This window comes from Trematomus bernacchii, unplaced genomic scaffold (assembly GCF_902827165.1).
Source record: "Trematomus bernacchii unplaced genomic scaffold, fTreBer1.1, whole genome shotgun sequence".
Taxonomy (NCBI): domain Eukaryota; kingdom Metazoa; phylum Chordata; class Actinopteri; order Perciformes; family Nototheniidae; genus Trematomus; species Trematomus bernacchii.
The window spans coordinates 5,263,486-5,277,599 of NW_022987648.1; the positions used below are offsets into that span (position 1 = coordinate 5,263,486).

At 40.4% G+C, this 14,114-nt stretch overlaps 1 protein-coding gene across 1 annotated transcript; it reads left to right on the forward strand.

Annotated features, from left to right (window-relative positions):
* Positions 1-505: 505 nt before the first annotated feature.
* On the forward strand, positions 506-1,387 carry LOC117485663 (the record flags this gene model as incomplete). Its single annotated transcript, XM_034134289.1, has 1 exon — positions 506-1,387. A coding segment is annotated over one exon (882 nt), but the record flags the coding sequence as incomplete, so codon positions are not given.
* Positions 1,388-14,114: the final 12,727 nt, after the last annotated feature.

The window sequence follows — 14,114 nt, forward strand, 5'->3', positions numbered from 1 at the left end:
AGAGGCCCTGAAAACTGCAGTCATTAAACCGCTCTTAAAAAAGAATAATCTAGATGCCTCAGTAATGAACAATTACAGGCCAATATCAAACCTGCCATTTCTAGGTAAAATCATTGAAAAAGTAGTATTTCAACAGTTGAGTAACTTCTTGCATTTAAATAACTGTTTGGATGTGTTCCAGTCAGGATTTCGTCCAAACCACAGCACTGAGACTGCTCTTGTAAAGGTCTTCAATGACATCCACTTAAACACAGACAGTGGCAGAACTTCAGTGTTAGTATTATTAGATCTCAGTGCTGCATTTGACACTGTTGACCACAACATATTACTAGACCGACTAGAAAACTGGGTGGGACTTTCGGCAACAGTTCTAAATTGGTTTGAGTCCTACTTAAAGGACAGAAAAAACTTTATTTCTATAGGTAAATACACATCTGAGTTGACAAATATGACATGTGGGGTACCTCAAGGCTCCATCTTGGGGCCTCTTCTCTTTAACATCTACATGCTACCACTGGCTCAGATAATGAAAAACAACAAAATAAGTTACCATAGCTATGCGGATGACACACAAATTTACGTAACAATTTCACCAGGAGATTATGCTCCAATTCAAACACTGAGTAAGTGCATTGAACAAATCAATGACTGGATGTGTCAGAACTTTCTCCAATTAAACAAAGATAAAACTGAGGTAATGGTTTTTGGAGCCAAGGCAGAACGTATAAAAGTTAGCGCTGAGCTTCAGTCTGCAATGTTCAACACAACAGATAAAGCCAGAAATCTAGGTGTAGTCATGGACTCTGACCTGAGTTTCAACAGTCACATTAAAACAGTTACTAAATCAGCCTACTATCACCTAAAGAACATATCTAGGATTAAAGGACTAATGTCACAGCAGGATTTGGAAAAACTTGTCCATGCTTTTATCTTCAGTAGACTCGACTACTGCAATGGTGTCTTTACAGGCCTCACTAAAAAATCTATTAGAAAGCTGCAGCTAATTCAGAACGCCGCTGCTCGAGTCCTCACTAACACTAAGAAAGTGGATCACATCACTCCTGTTCTGAAGTCTTTACACTGGCTTCCTGTGTGTCAAAGAATAGATTTCAAAATATTGTTGCTGGTTTATAAAGCTTTGAATGGTTTAGGCCCAAAATACATGTCTGACCTACTGCTAAATTATGAACCATCCAGAACCCTCAGGTCTTCAGGGACTGGTCAGCTTTCTGTCCCCAGAGTCAGAACTAAACATGGTAAAGCAGCATTCAGTTATTATGCTCCGAATATCTGGAACAAACTCCCAGAAACCTGCAGGTCCGCTGCAACTCTTACTACTTTTAAATCCAGGCTGAAGACTTTTCTTTTTGCCGCTGCTTTTAATTGAACTATTCACATCTTAAACTGCACTGTAACTTTTAACTTTTATCCATGTATTTTTTCTTTTAATGTTTATTTTATTATCTTTCCTTTTTAATGACTGATTTTAAATGCCATTTTTAAAATGTCTTCCATTTTTGTAAAGCACTTTGAATTACCTTGTGTTGAAAGGTGCTATATAAATAAACTTGCCTTGCCTTGCCTTGCCTTGCCTTGCCTAATGCATTTGATTCATGTATTACGCTTGAACTTCATTTGAAAACTATTACTGTTACATTTTTTATATGGAACAACTTTTCTAAGGTTACATTGTTACATACAGTTAAGTAAAAATCATAACTCTTTTAGATCATCCGTAAGTAATGGAAAGTAATCAGGTTACATTACTTATATATTTTGATACTCAGATTAGGTTACTGATTACATTTTTTGACATGTAAGTAGTATTTGTAATGGATTACATTTTTAAAGTAACCCTCCCAACCGTGGTGCGTAGACACATGTGCAGTGTGTGTCCACCTGCGTGTGTGTATTCTCACAGTAAGGAATCATTAGTGTGAAAGAAAACCACTCGGAGTGATTGAGAGGAAATTGCCCTCAGCTGCACGCTCAGACATACGCTGTATTCCCCCCCTCCCCAAATCAGACAGAGCAGAGATTTACATTCCAGACGTCCACTTGAGACCGCCTGAAGACCCTCTGAGGAGCGGACCTGTGGCCGCTCACACGTGTGCTCAAAGGTTGAAGGTTTCCCCGTGGTTTTGAAATGGCTACTTCCCAGGAATATATCGTCCTTTCCACGGGAACATCTGAATTTCTCTGATGCATGAGGTTTGATTTTGATCACAGGATAATAACTCATGGAATGATGGTAATTCTTATTGCCTGATGTTTTTCTTTCATATGGGATTATATACTGTAATCATGTGGTCATATTTTTTGGTAAAACAATTCCCTTCCCTGCAAAAGAACACTTGCTTTGAAGTCAAAGAAATAAAAAATGCAACCACAGAAATGTTTGACGCTTCATCTTTTCAGCCTATCCATTCATGACAGGGTGCAGAGACAGGGAGGGGAAATGTGTGCTTCAGGTGTAATGTTAAAACAATCGTATGCACTCAATGCTCCACTTGTTGAATGCTGAACCACCTCTTTTGTTTACAGATATTGCATTCTTTAAAGAGGACATCAAATATTCATTCAGGGTCATATTTGTATTTTATTCCTCTACTGTGACATGTCTCCATGCTTTAATGTTCAAAAAGATCTTTATTCTTCTCATACTGCCTGTGCTGCAGCACCTCTTTTCACCCTCTGTCTGAAACCAGAGCCCAGTCAGCTCTGATTGGTTAGCTGGCCAGCTCTGTTGGGAGGCGTGTGGCGCAGTGGATTAGTGCATTTGTGTTCGTATCAGGGGAGCACAGGTTCGAAACCCACTGCAGTCAGCATGTCGTTGTGTCCCTGAGACACTTCACCCCAAATTGCTCCTGTGGGGATTGCCCACAGTATTGAGTATGTAAGTCGCTTTGGATAAAAGCGTCTAACAAGTAATATGTAATGTAATGTAATTAATCATGTAATGATTGGTCAAGCACTTAGAGATGTCCCGCCCCTTAGCCTATCACGTACAATGTGTTGGAGCGCTAGCCAATAGAAGCGCGTGTGTTACAGCTTGCAAGTGTTACATAAACATGTAATTGTGTTCCGGAAATAAACAAAGGAGTTCAATGGAGGTGTTTCAGGCAGTGTGTGGGAGAGAAACTGCCTCTGGAGGGAACACAGGGATTTAAGCCTTTGCAGACCATTAACATGCACAACAACCTATTTAACACACTACAGGCAGGGGCAGCAGGTACTGTAGGCTAGGGAAGGCTAAGCCTTCCCAAATATTTGTGTCACTGCATCCTGGTAAAATAAATATATAATGTATAATGTTTGTGTCTTTGACATTAGCGCTGCTATGCAGCCACCTGTGCCCTGTGCACTACGAAGCCAGTTCAACAGACCCTGGATATGTTAAGTTATCCCTAACAAACGAGATCTCGCTAAGCGGTCCTACGACGCTGGTTATCAACTCGGTAAATCAAGCCAGGGTTTCTCTCTCCAGCTGAGAGCGCGTTCATGTGAAAGGGGCGGGGTTAGCTACATTTGACCAATCACAAACAGGGACAAGTGTACTGACAGCGCAGCGTCATACTTCATTAATGAAAAGTAAACTAATATTAGACAAATATGAACTTTAAACATCCATGGTTTAAACATATAATCCAGGATACAAGCCACATAGTTGCACCTGCAAGGTGAATATAGAACAACTGGTCAAAAAATAAATAAACGATACCGAGTGTTTGAAAGTGTACAACAGTTTTATGATATCACTGCCCCGTCTAAAACACGAGTGGATCTGACTTTAATTACATTTGACTCGAGTGTTTCGTCAACTTAATGTGTTGCTTAAAATAATACTTCTGCATACAGTATGTGACACTGAGAGTGTTGCACGCCAGATACGGCTCGAGAAGCTGACTCAGATAAGGAAACATAAGATATATTATGATATTATGATCGATGATCTGATTGATGATGTGATATGATATGAATGATAAGTGTGACACGTCGGCGTCTTCTCTGCATACGGCAGTTTAAACTGTATTTCCTTTATCCTGTAATATGACTTGATATATTTAAACTCCGCACACTGAGCTGATTGGTCAGCAGGCGGTGCTCTCATTGAGTTGATCTCTTTTCTATAGACGCCGGAGGCGGGCAGCGTCAGGTTAAAAAAAGTTATTTAGCCTTCCCAAACCTGAGACTCACGCGCCGCCTATGACTACAGGGTAGGGAAAACCCCAAAATCTTAAAATGGTCTCTTTAGGAAGAAGAAGAGGTAAGATCTCATCTCTGACAGACTTCATTAAATGCCCTGCCATATGGCCTTATGTTTTTATTTCCCTATGCTACAACACATTTCTAGCAACTGTCGAATGTAATGTGTCACTAGAGCACCGACTGAAACTTTATAAACTTTAAAACATAAAGTTGAAGTAATTCAAAGAACATTTTTCCCTAAATGGCCAATGTTACTGGTTGTACACATGTACAAAACAATTTAAACTGAACTAGTTCACCCTGACATTAGATTTACTGGTATGTTCGGCTTTGAAATAGCGAGATGATATGCTAAACTAAGCAGCTAACACAACAAGTCCTTTCCTCTTTATACAGTTGGACTTTGTATGCTCATTTGTCAGCCATGTTTGGGCCTCTGATCGATTGAATGATTTCAGTAGAACTGTTTTCTCTGTAACTCTGAGGATTGCTTGAGATTTAGTTTGCTAATTTACTAAAAATGTCTTATAATGAACCAGTATGAGAAGTACTTCCAGAAGCAAACATGCAATCAGATCCTACTGAGGTAGGTTATTTATAACAAAGAGAAGGATTCAAATGTACACACCAAATTCCTTTTTTGCAGAAAAACAGACAGGAAAAAGGGGAGGAATCTGAACAGAGAGTGACGGGAAGGAATGTCAACTTGAGCGAGTGCACATAAAAGATGAAAAATGGACGGGAAGATGAGAAAAGAGAGCAAAAGGCAGAAGGAACTGACAGAGAAAAATGCGCCAGTCTCACATTTTGATTGGCTGTCTCTGTGGGTGCGAGTACAGCTGCTGGGTGAATTAAGGAGAAGGTCTGAAAATCATTAGCACTTTTTTGGGCTAGACAATAAATAAAGGAGAAGTGGTTTCAGCTAACATCCCCCCCGTCAGCTGAAATTGATATTGTAACTTTAACACAACAGAGCATAATGAAATGTGTTGTTTAAACGGGCATGTTGGAGCAATCTTCTGGGAGGAGAAACACATCTGTGCTGGTTTGTTTTTCAAGGGTTAGTTCATTTGGTTATCACTGCACATGTAAATCTGCTGTAAAAAAAAAAATATTATAACAACAGTGGCCCAAGTAACCATGTGCAATGTCAAAAATGTTTGTTGTTTTCATTACAATTATAACCATATGCAGTTCACCTATGCTTTGCAGACATGTAAAGTGCCTTTCAACTATGATCTGGTTTAGGGGCGTGACTTTACTTTATTATCACTGCTCTCTTACAGTAGACTCCCTTTGCAAAAAAAACTCAAGCTGAATGTCATAAAGGATGTGTTCTCCTATACTTATTTAACCCTCCTATTGTCTTCGTTTCCCCCCCCTTACTTTGGTGTTCGCGGTCAAATTTGACCGGTCCTGTTTTAACTGCTATTACATTAACACAAAAACCATTAATCATCACCAAATTTCATTTAACACCCTTTCAAACTGTACATTGTATCAGACTACTGGTATACATGAAAAACTGCAGTACATATACAAAGAATAGACACTGAACATGTATTGCGTGTGCCAGGTGTGATCCATGTGGGGGGATGGGCACATAAGGGGGGGGGACACATCTAGAGTGTGTGTGTGCGTGTGCGTGTGCGTGTGCGTGTGCGTGTGTGTGTGTGTGTGTGTGTGTGTGTGTGTGTGTGTGTGTGTGTGTGCCAGGTGTGATTCACATAAGGGGGGATTGGGCACATAAGGGGGGGAACACATCTAGAGTATGTGTGTGTGTGTGTGTGTGTGTGTGTGTGTGTGTGTGTGTGTGGGTGTGTGTGTGTGTGTGTGTGTGTGTGGGTGTGTGTGTGTGTGTGTGTGTGTGTGTGTGTGTGTGTGTGTGTGGGTGTGTGTGTGTGTGTGTGTGTGTGTGTGGGTGTTTGTGTGTGTGTGTGTTTTATCTGATCCGGATGGTTACTAATTCCTTTTCTTTATGGGACCGGGAACACCATGGGTGTTACAAAGTTGACTAAATCATCCAAAATGCAATGAAAGTGGTGATCAGCAATGTTATATGTTCAAATATCTAATGTGAAGGATATCATAAAGCCTTAATGCAATCGAATGTAAAACAAAAAAGTTATGATTGATGAAAGTAGTAAATCGGTCAGATTTGACCCGAAGACAACAGGAGGGTTAATCAATGCATTTATGTATTTTCACTCTCAGATCACCATAATAACTGAGGCCATTGGCTTACATTTTTTTTATAATAATAACATATATATAATTGATTTAATATATTTCTTTTATTTTGTTGTATTTATTCATTAAGTATAAGTAGGTATATTCTATATATGATTATTAGGACGTGTTCACATATATACACATGACAATCATGGAAGAAAGAGCTGTGTACATAATTATAAGCAATAAGGCTATTATTAAACATTTGTGAGAAATCAAGAGTCCTTGGGAAAATTACCAGCCCCAAAGAGCAAACAATGTTTGCTTAATTCTATCCAACGTTTGTGAATATTAATTGGCCGAGCTGTAGTTTATAAATGAACAGATAACCAAACTTATTACCAAAAATAAGAAGGAAAAAAGAGAAGTAAATAGGAGGAAGGCTTGTAATGTAGAGCCTCTGTCAAATCTGGTGAAGCTTGGTTTAGGTGTGACATACGGTGTGTCCATTGATAGCAAATTAACTTAATTAATCTTCAGTTTAAGATATTTACTTGTGTTTTGGGGGAGATTAAACCATCACACGTGTGGTATTTTAATAAAGAAATGCATGAAAAATGGTAAGTTAAATTAGGTTTTTTTTCACTTTATAATAAAAAACGTTCTGAATTGTTGGTATGAAGATGAGCTGAAGTATTGACAAAGCCGCTATCATGGAGAGCCGCTCTGATCACCCTCTGTAAAATGTGTCCAACCCAGGGTATATGACGTATCACTGCCGCTATCATACTGCGAGCACTATCTGTGCACTATTCTGTTTTATGAATGCACTTCATGTGCAACAACTAATGCATACATAATAATTCAGTAAAAAGCAAAATATGCTCTCTTCTGATTATTAATGACATCACTGCGTACCCATCTGCATCATCAAAACAAAATGTATTTTTTTCCCCGGTATGCACTCTTGCCAAATTATTTGAATTTCATAATATATCCTTGCTTTTTCCTCTCTGGCACTGATCATGCTGTAAACCCTCTGATAGCTGCCTAACAAACCTAATGGTACTCTATAGTTCCTATGCCAACCAGGGAGCTAATTATCCATCTTTTTATATCTTCCTCATCTCGTAATTTTTTCTCCATACTTTATGGATAAACAAAAGTATATGCACTGCTAAACATAACAGCGCATTCCATACCACCAAACACAGTTAATACCATCCATTTAGAATATTCAGCTTTCACAATGATAAGTACTCTCATTACAGAAAGACACCAACTGTTCGGTAAAGTACTTCATTTCCGTATGAATTTGTCTAAATCATGCAGATGTAGGTAGATTATGCCCACCTCCATGGGTTCAATAGAGGCTCAACTCTGGCATTTGACTTTTCAAAGCACCTGATTATCAGACGCTGTGACATTTTGGTGGAAATGGGAGGGGATTGTGAGGAGAGGCTGCGTTAAGCAAAGTTCAATCCCAGTGTTCTATCCAAGTGCATGTGCTATAGCAGCTGATAGGCAGGTGTGATAATGAGCCATTCTTCACGCTGAAATGTTCTCACGTCTTACATTACTTACACCAGCGCCTTGATGTTACAGTGAAGACCAATTCTTTTTACCATCATTTTAAAAGCACAGCAATGGAAAGGACAGATGTCTGAAGGTGAGTTCCCTAATTCTTGCCTTCTTTAACAGTCAGTTGTCAGACACTATCCATCCATATGAGACAAATCAGCTCCTCCATTTATATCAAGTGCCAACGTAAGTGAGTTTTTGTGGAAAAGTTTAAACTAAGCAAGCATTCAGACTTTAAAAAGTGTAACTCAGAGAAGAGTGTTGGTTAGGGGATGTTGTGTTGTTCTGCAGCAAAAGTTTAGCAGGTTTCACTTTTATTTTTTGGAGCTAATGTCAGTCTGAACGCATTCACATTCACATAGAAGTAGCATGGCTCTGCACCATGGAGATCTTAAATTCACATTTCTATATTTGTAATCCAAGTCCTGAAAAGTGATCCTATATGGAAGTGCCATAAACCTCTCTTTCTATCTTAGTATACATTTTCCTGATGAGTTACTGCTAGATGAAAGTCTTCTTCAATAGAGCTCTTTCATTTGACCACACACAGTTTTTTGAACGTGATTGTGGTTAGAAGCCTTGAAAAAGGTTCTGCTTTTCTGTCTAAGACATAAGATACATCAGTAAATTCACCACTCGTGACTGTCCAAAGCTACTATAATATGCAGCTAACAAGGGATGAAATGAGACAAGGAAACAACATCATGCTTGCACAAGTCTGCCTTTAGCTTAGCGGTGGTGACGTGCAGCCATGCGACCTTGATGTAGTTTGTTTATAGCCTGACGTTGGCTTTTTACTACTGGAGATTGCATTTATGCTTCAAAAATCGCAAAGTGGTGTTAATATGTGGAGACAATCCTGCTGAGCAAAACATATTGAGTATCATACACATGTGTTGGCTTTGCAGCTGTTATCTGTACCGAAATCCAACGGGGATATCCCATTACTTGTTGTCGAGGGAGCCATTAGGATGCTAACGATGTGCCCATTTAGAGTCAAATCGATGTTATAGCAGGGCAGCTACCTTTTGATTGGCATGTTGCTACCACTGTGTTGTCTTGTTTCATCCTAATAGCTGAACCCTTTATTAGATGATCTAAAGCAGGGGTGTCAAACTAAAGGCCCGGGGGCCAAATCCGGCCCGCGACTTCATTTTATGTGGCCCCACACGAGCTTGCAAAGAATATAATATGTTTATTATACGGTTACATGCTACTTTACAGAAGCACGTTGCCCATAAACTACATATCCCACAATGCATCTCAAATTTGACTTTTTTCTCAGAATTTGACTTTTTTTTCTCATAATTTGACTTTTTTTCTCAGAATTTGACTTTTCTTCTTCAAAATATTCATTTTTTCTTAGAATTTGCCTTTTTCTCAGAATTAGATTTTTTTTTTGCCCTAGACTTCTGCTTTCAGACGTAGTTAATTATGAAGTTATTACCCTATCCGATAATAATCCAATGCAGAGACAATAATGTAATATAATTAGGGCTGTCAAGTTAACGCGTTAATAACGCGTTAATAACGCGTTAATAACGCGTTAACGCAAAAAGAAATTAACGCCACTAATTATTTTAACGCGATTAACGCATGTGTATTTTTTGTCCTCGGCCGCCTCGTAGTTTCAGAGCGCATCGAGTGTAAAATACCATCTACAAGCTGATGCTGACAGCCCCGCTCCTGCCGCCCGCTTGTGGCAGACCACACTTCCACGCTCACCGGCAGGCCCGGACTGGCCATCGGGAGGACCGGGAGGGTGTGTGTATGTGTGGGCCGAGCAAGGCACACCTTACGTGTTGTTGTTAGCATCTGGTGCTAGCTAGCTGCGCTAACGGATATAAGGAGCTGTTTCAATGAAAACAGAGGAGCGACATTTCGCCGACAACTGCGCCGAGCACTTGACTTTATGCAGGTAGCCAGACAGTGGGACATTGTACGAAAAGTCAGCACACTCAGCACGGATAGTACGCGCAACATGATTGCAGCGTCCAGGCAGCTCCCGTTCGAGCATATATGCCTTGAGCTGCACATAGCTCCAACGATCCATCACAGTGTCTCCACACACACACACACACACACACACACACACACACACACACACACACACACACACACACACACACACACACACCACACACACACACACACACACACACACACACACACACACACACACACACACACACACACACACACACACACACACACACACACACACACACACACACACACACACACACACACACACACACACACACACACACACACACACACACACACACACACACACAGTATTATTGTATGAGAGAGGTTCCAGGTTGAATTGAGGCGAATATTTGTAATGTTCAGGTTGTTGTGTTTAATATTCATGAGAATATTTGTCATTGTTCAAATGATAATAAACAAACATATAAAGCATATTTGTCCACTCATATGTTGATAAGAGTATTAAAAACTTGAAAAATATCCCTCTAAGGTACATCTAGAACAGATAAAAAATGTGCGATTAATTTGCGATTAATCGCGATTAACTATGGACAATCATGCGATTAATCGCGGTTAAATATTTTAATCGACTGACAGCCCTAAATATAATACATTATTTTATATATATTAAATATTTATATATGTATTTTTATATATAGTCTTAAAGTTACAACCGGCCCTTTGAGTGCAACCATAATGCTAAAGTGGCCCGCGAAGAAATTGAGTTTGACACCCCTGATCTAAAGTAAGAAAGAATCATTTAGAAAGGAGACAAAAGGCCATAGTTGCCATGTTGGCTTTTGAAGAGTGGAAGTCTACATGTATATGATTGGCCAGCACAGCACTTTTCCAGATGTAATGTGTTGGGACAAAGCCAGGTTCAACCCTGACTTTTCTCACTGGAGCCTCCGGCATTGGTAGAATGAAGAGTCTGCAAAGTAAGCACTGAATGGTTTTGCAGAATCGTCTGACATGGATGTCCTTGTCTGACGATGGGGCCATCAGCTAAACTAAAGAAATAATGTTGAACATAGACAAAAGGTTTTAAAAGCCTTTAGTTGGAGTTGGAGAAAAGAACATTTGATCCAACAGCTCGTGCAAAGAGAGAGATGTCAGACGGTGAATGCTCCCTCACAGCAGCAAAGTGGATGTGAAACACCCTTCAAATGTGATCAGATTATTATGCTTTCTCTATTCTGCTCTCAGCAGGTACAAGGTAACGACTTCAAACCATCAACTGAACAACAAGACTTTATCCTACTGTAGAATATTGACGAATAAATTATAACAAAATAAATTAAGAAAGATCTCTGATGATAGATTATTTGGCTCAGGAGTTATGAAGCTTCCCATCTGGGATGATAGCGTTTCTTATGTTTTATCGAAGGAACAATGGCAAGCAGCAGCTTTCATCAGCAGTTTGTCATCTCTTTGCCATCATCAGCCACGTTGTACACCGATGTTAAAACCCTTCCAAATTACCTTTCCTTACGGCGACGGAGATGTAAATGAAATGAACAGCATCAGGCCACATCTGTACAATGATGCGTGACAGTGTTCGACGTGTGAGCAGTGCTTTCTCATCATTAATATTACGGTAAGTAAACAGAGGTTCAGAGCCAACTCATTATAAAGCAGTAGACTTACATTCTTTTCTCCGTGCTCTTTCCATCCTGTGTTAACTGTCTTTCATTATTGCTTCCCGTTATCCAAATTAAGTTATCCTCCCTCATTATTTTGCGAAGAAGGAAATAGGACGTGTCAGCAGAAAGTACAAATATCATCAGTGGGCCTGTGCTATGACAGATTAATTGGATTACAGTTGCATTTAGCCTAGATTAGGTCCTGCATGGGGACCTGGATGGTGACACAGATGGATTAAGTTAGAGAGTGCAACACTGACGGGAAGAGCTCTTAATTGTTTGGGGTAAACGCAGCGGCTCAGTGGTGACATCAAATTTCAACCGTTTTCCTATTTAGCGTTGCTTTCCACTGGGTATTTCTCAAAGCCATCTGGGAAACTTTGCTTCACTGCCACTAATGTCGTGCAGTGGCACCCATTAAAGATATTATTCTGTCCTTTATCTGCTGCATCCAGTACTGCATGGAGAAGAAACACAAGTGTGTAGACTTTCAGATTTAAAGAGGCACTATTCTGCTGTTTGGGGTGGTTTCCCTCTCCTGTAGTGTTCTATAAGTTTCTGTGCATGTAAATGGTCTGCAAAGGTTCAAATCCCTGTGTTCCCTCCAGAGGGAGTTTCTCTCCCACACACTCCCCCCCTGCCTGAAGCGCCTCCATTGGACTCCTTTGTTTACTTCCATAACATAGTCACATTACGATGTAACACTCTTTTATTGGCTAGCATTTCATCACATTTTACGTGATAGGCTAAGGGGCGGGAGATCTCTAAGCGGTTGGCCAATCACAATGAGGCCGGCCCGCTAACCAATCAGAGCAGACTGGGCTCTGGTTTCAGACAGAGGGTGAAAAGAGGTGCTGCAGCACAGGCAGTAAGAGCTTTTTGAACATTAAAGCATGGAAACACGTCACAGTAGAGACACAGAATACAAACATGCACCTGAACATGTGTATAATATGTCCTCTGTAATACCAATGCCTTGTTTTTTGCTTTTGCCAATTTTATTCATAAGAGAAAACAGCTTGAATACAGATACCTAAACAGGATTGCTGTCTTTTGTATGTATGATCATTAAATGTATTCTCTACATTAAATGCACGATCTCCACTCTTAACCCCGATCCGCCCTCGAACCCTTTGCTGCGGCCAGCTGTTACCTGTTCTCCACTCTGACCCCCCTATTGGCTGTCCGACATAACTCAACCCGGGTGGGTTCTGAAAGATGTGATTTCATGGTGTCTACCAGATGTTCACACTAAACCTAAAAACAGAGATATCATTCAGTCTGACTGCAGCCAGTCGGTAGCAGCCATAGCTCACGTCCCCATGCAGATGTTTGTCATCTCACCGGACCCTCTATAGGGGTTTAGTGTCAGTGTCGGCTCGGTGTGCCCCATAGCAGACAAAGGGGGGGTCACAGCAGTGAATTACAGAGGCATGTGATAGCAGCGCAGCTGGTGGGAACACATGTAAGGGGCCTGCACATATGTTAGGTACTTAAGCCATCAAAGAGATTGTAATCCACAGAATTGAGTGGATCATCATTACAAGCGTCCTTTGAACCAACTTTTAATAAAGATAACACACCGCTGCGACCTTTCTTATCAAGCCGTCTCATCACATCCAGATGAGATAAAATGGGGGCACATTAAACCTAAGTTTGTCCAATTACCATTCCTCTTTTTTTCCTACTCCCCCAATTCATATAATTATGTTGCGTTGAGCGACTTTGCTGGCTGAATGTATTAAGATAGTAATAACAGTAGATTCAAATCATCTCCCTGAAAATGGAAAAATATCTCCTTTAATGCTGTGAGGTTATTTTCCTCGCAATGTCACTGCCATAGCAGATTATAAGGCTGGAGAATATACACGGCAGAGCAGAGAGATGATAGCTCCTCCTGCCTCCCTTGCCACCATGTTCAACTTTTTCAGTTGCCCCTTTTCCCAGAAATAAAAAAAGTCCTTTATAAATAATTGAAGGCCTGCTAGGGCCGAGTTCTGAAGGGAGGCTGAAATAAGGCGGCAGATGAAGACAAGCTGCGAGGGCATTGGAGCCCGTCTGATTTGTGCATGAGAAATAAGATGGGAATTAAAGCATGGTACACTAGCTGCCACCGTACACAGGCTGCTGCTATGTGCTGCTGTCAGACCCCCCCCCCAACTGCAGAGTGCTGCTGGGAGCTCAACCATCAACACTGAACTGTTTTAACAACAGCGCTATAGTTAATGGAAATTGGAAGTAAAAGCTTATTATGTCACTGTGTGGTTGAAGGGTTTGGAGTGAATGCAGATCATGCAAACTGATGAATGATGGCGGTGGAAAAACGCCCGTTAAATATGTTAACCTTCGTGTCGGTCAAATCTGACACATTTACTACTGTCATCCATCATACATATTGTGTTTTACATTTGATTGCCTCAAGGCCGAATAATATCTCTATTACATATTTAATTGCTAATCACAACTTTCATTGAATTTTGAGTAGTTTAGTTTAGGAAATGAATGGGTGACCTTAGA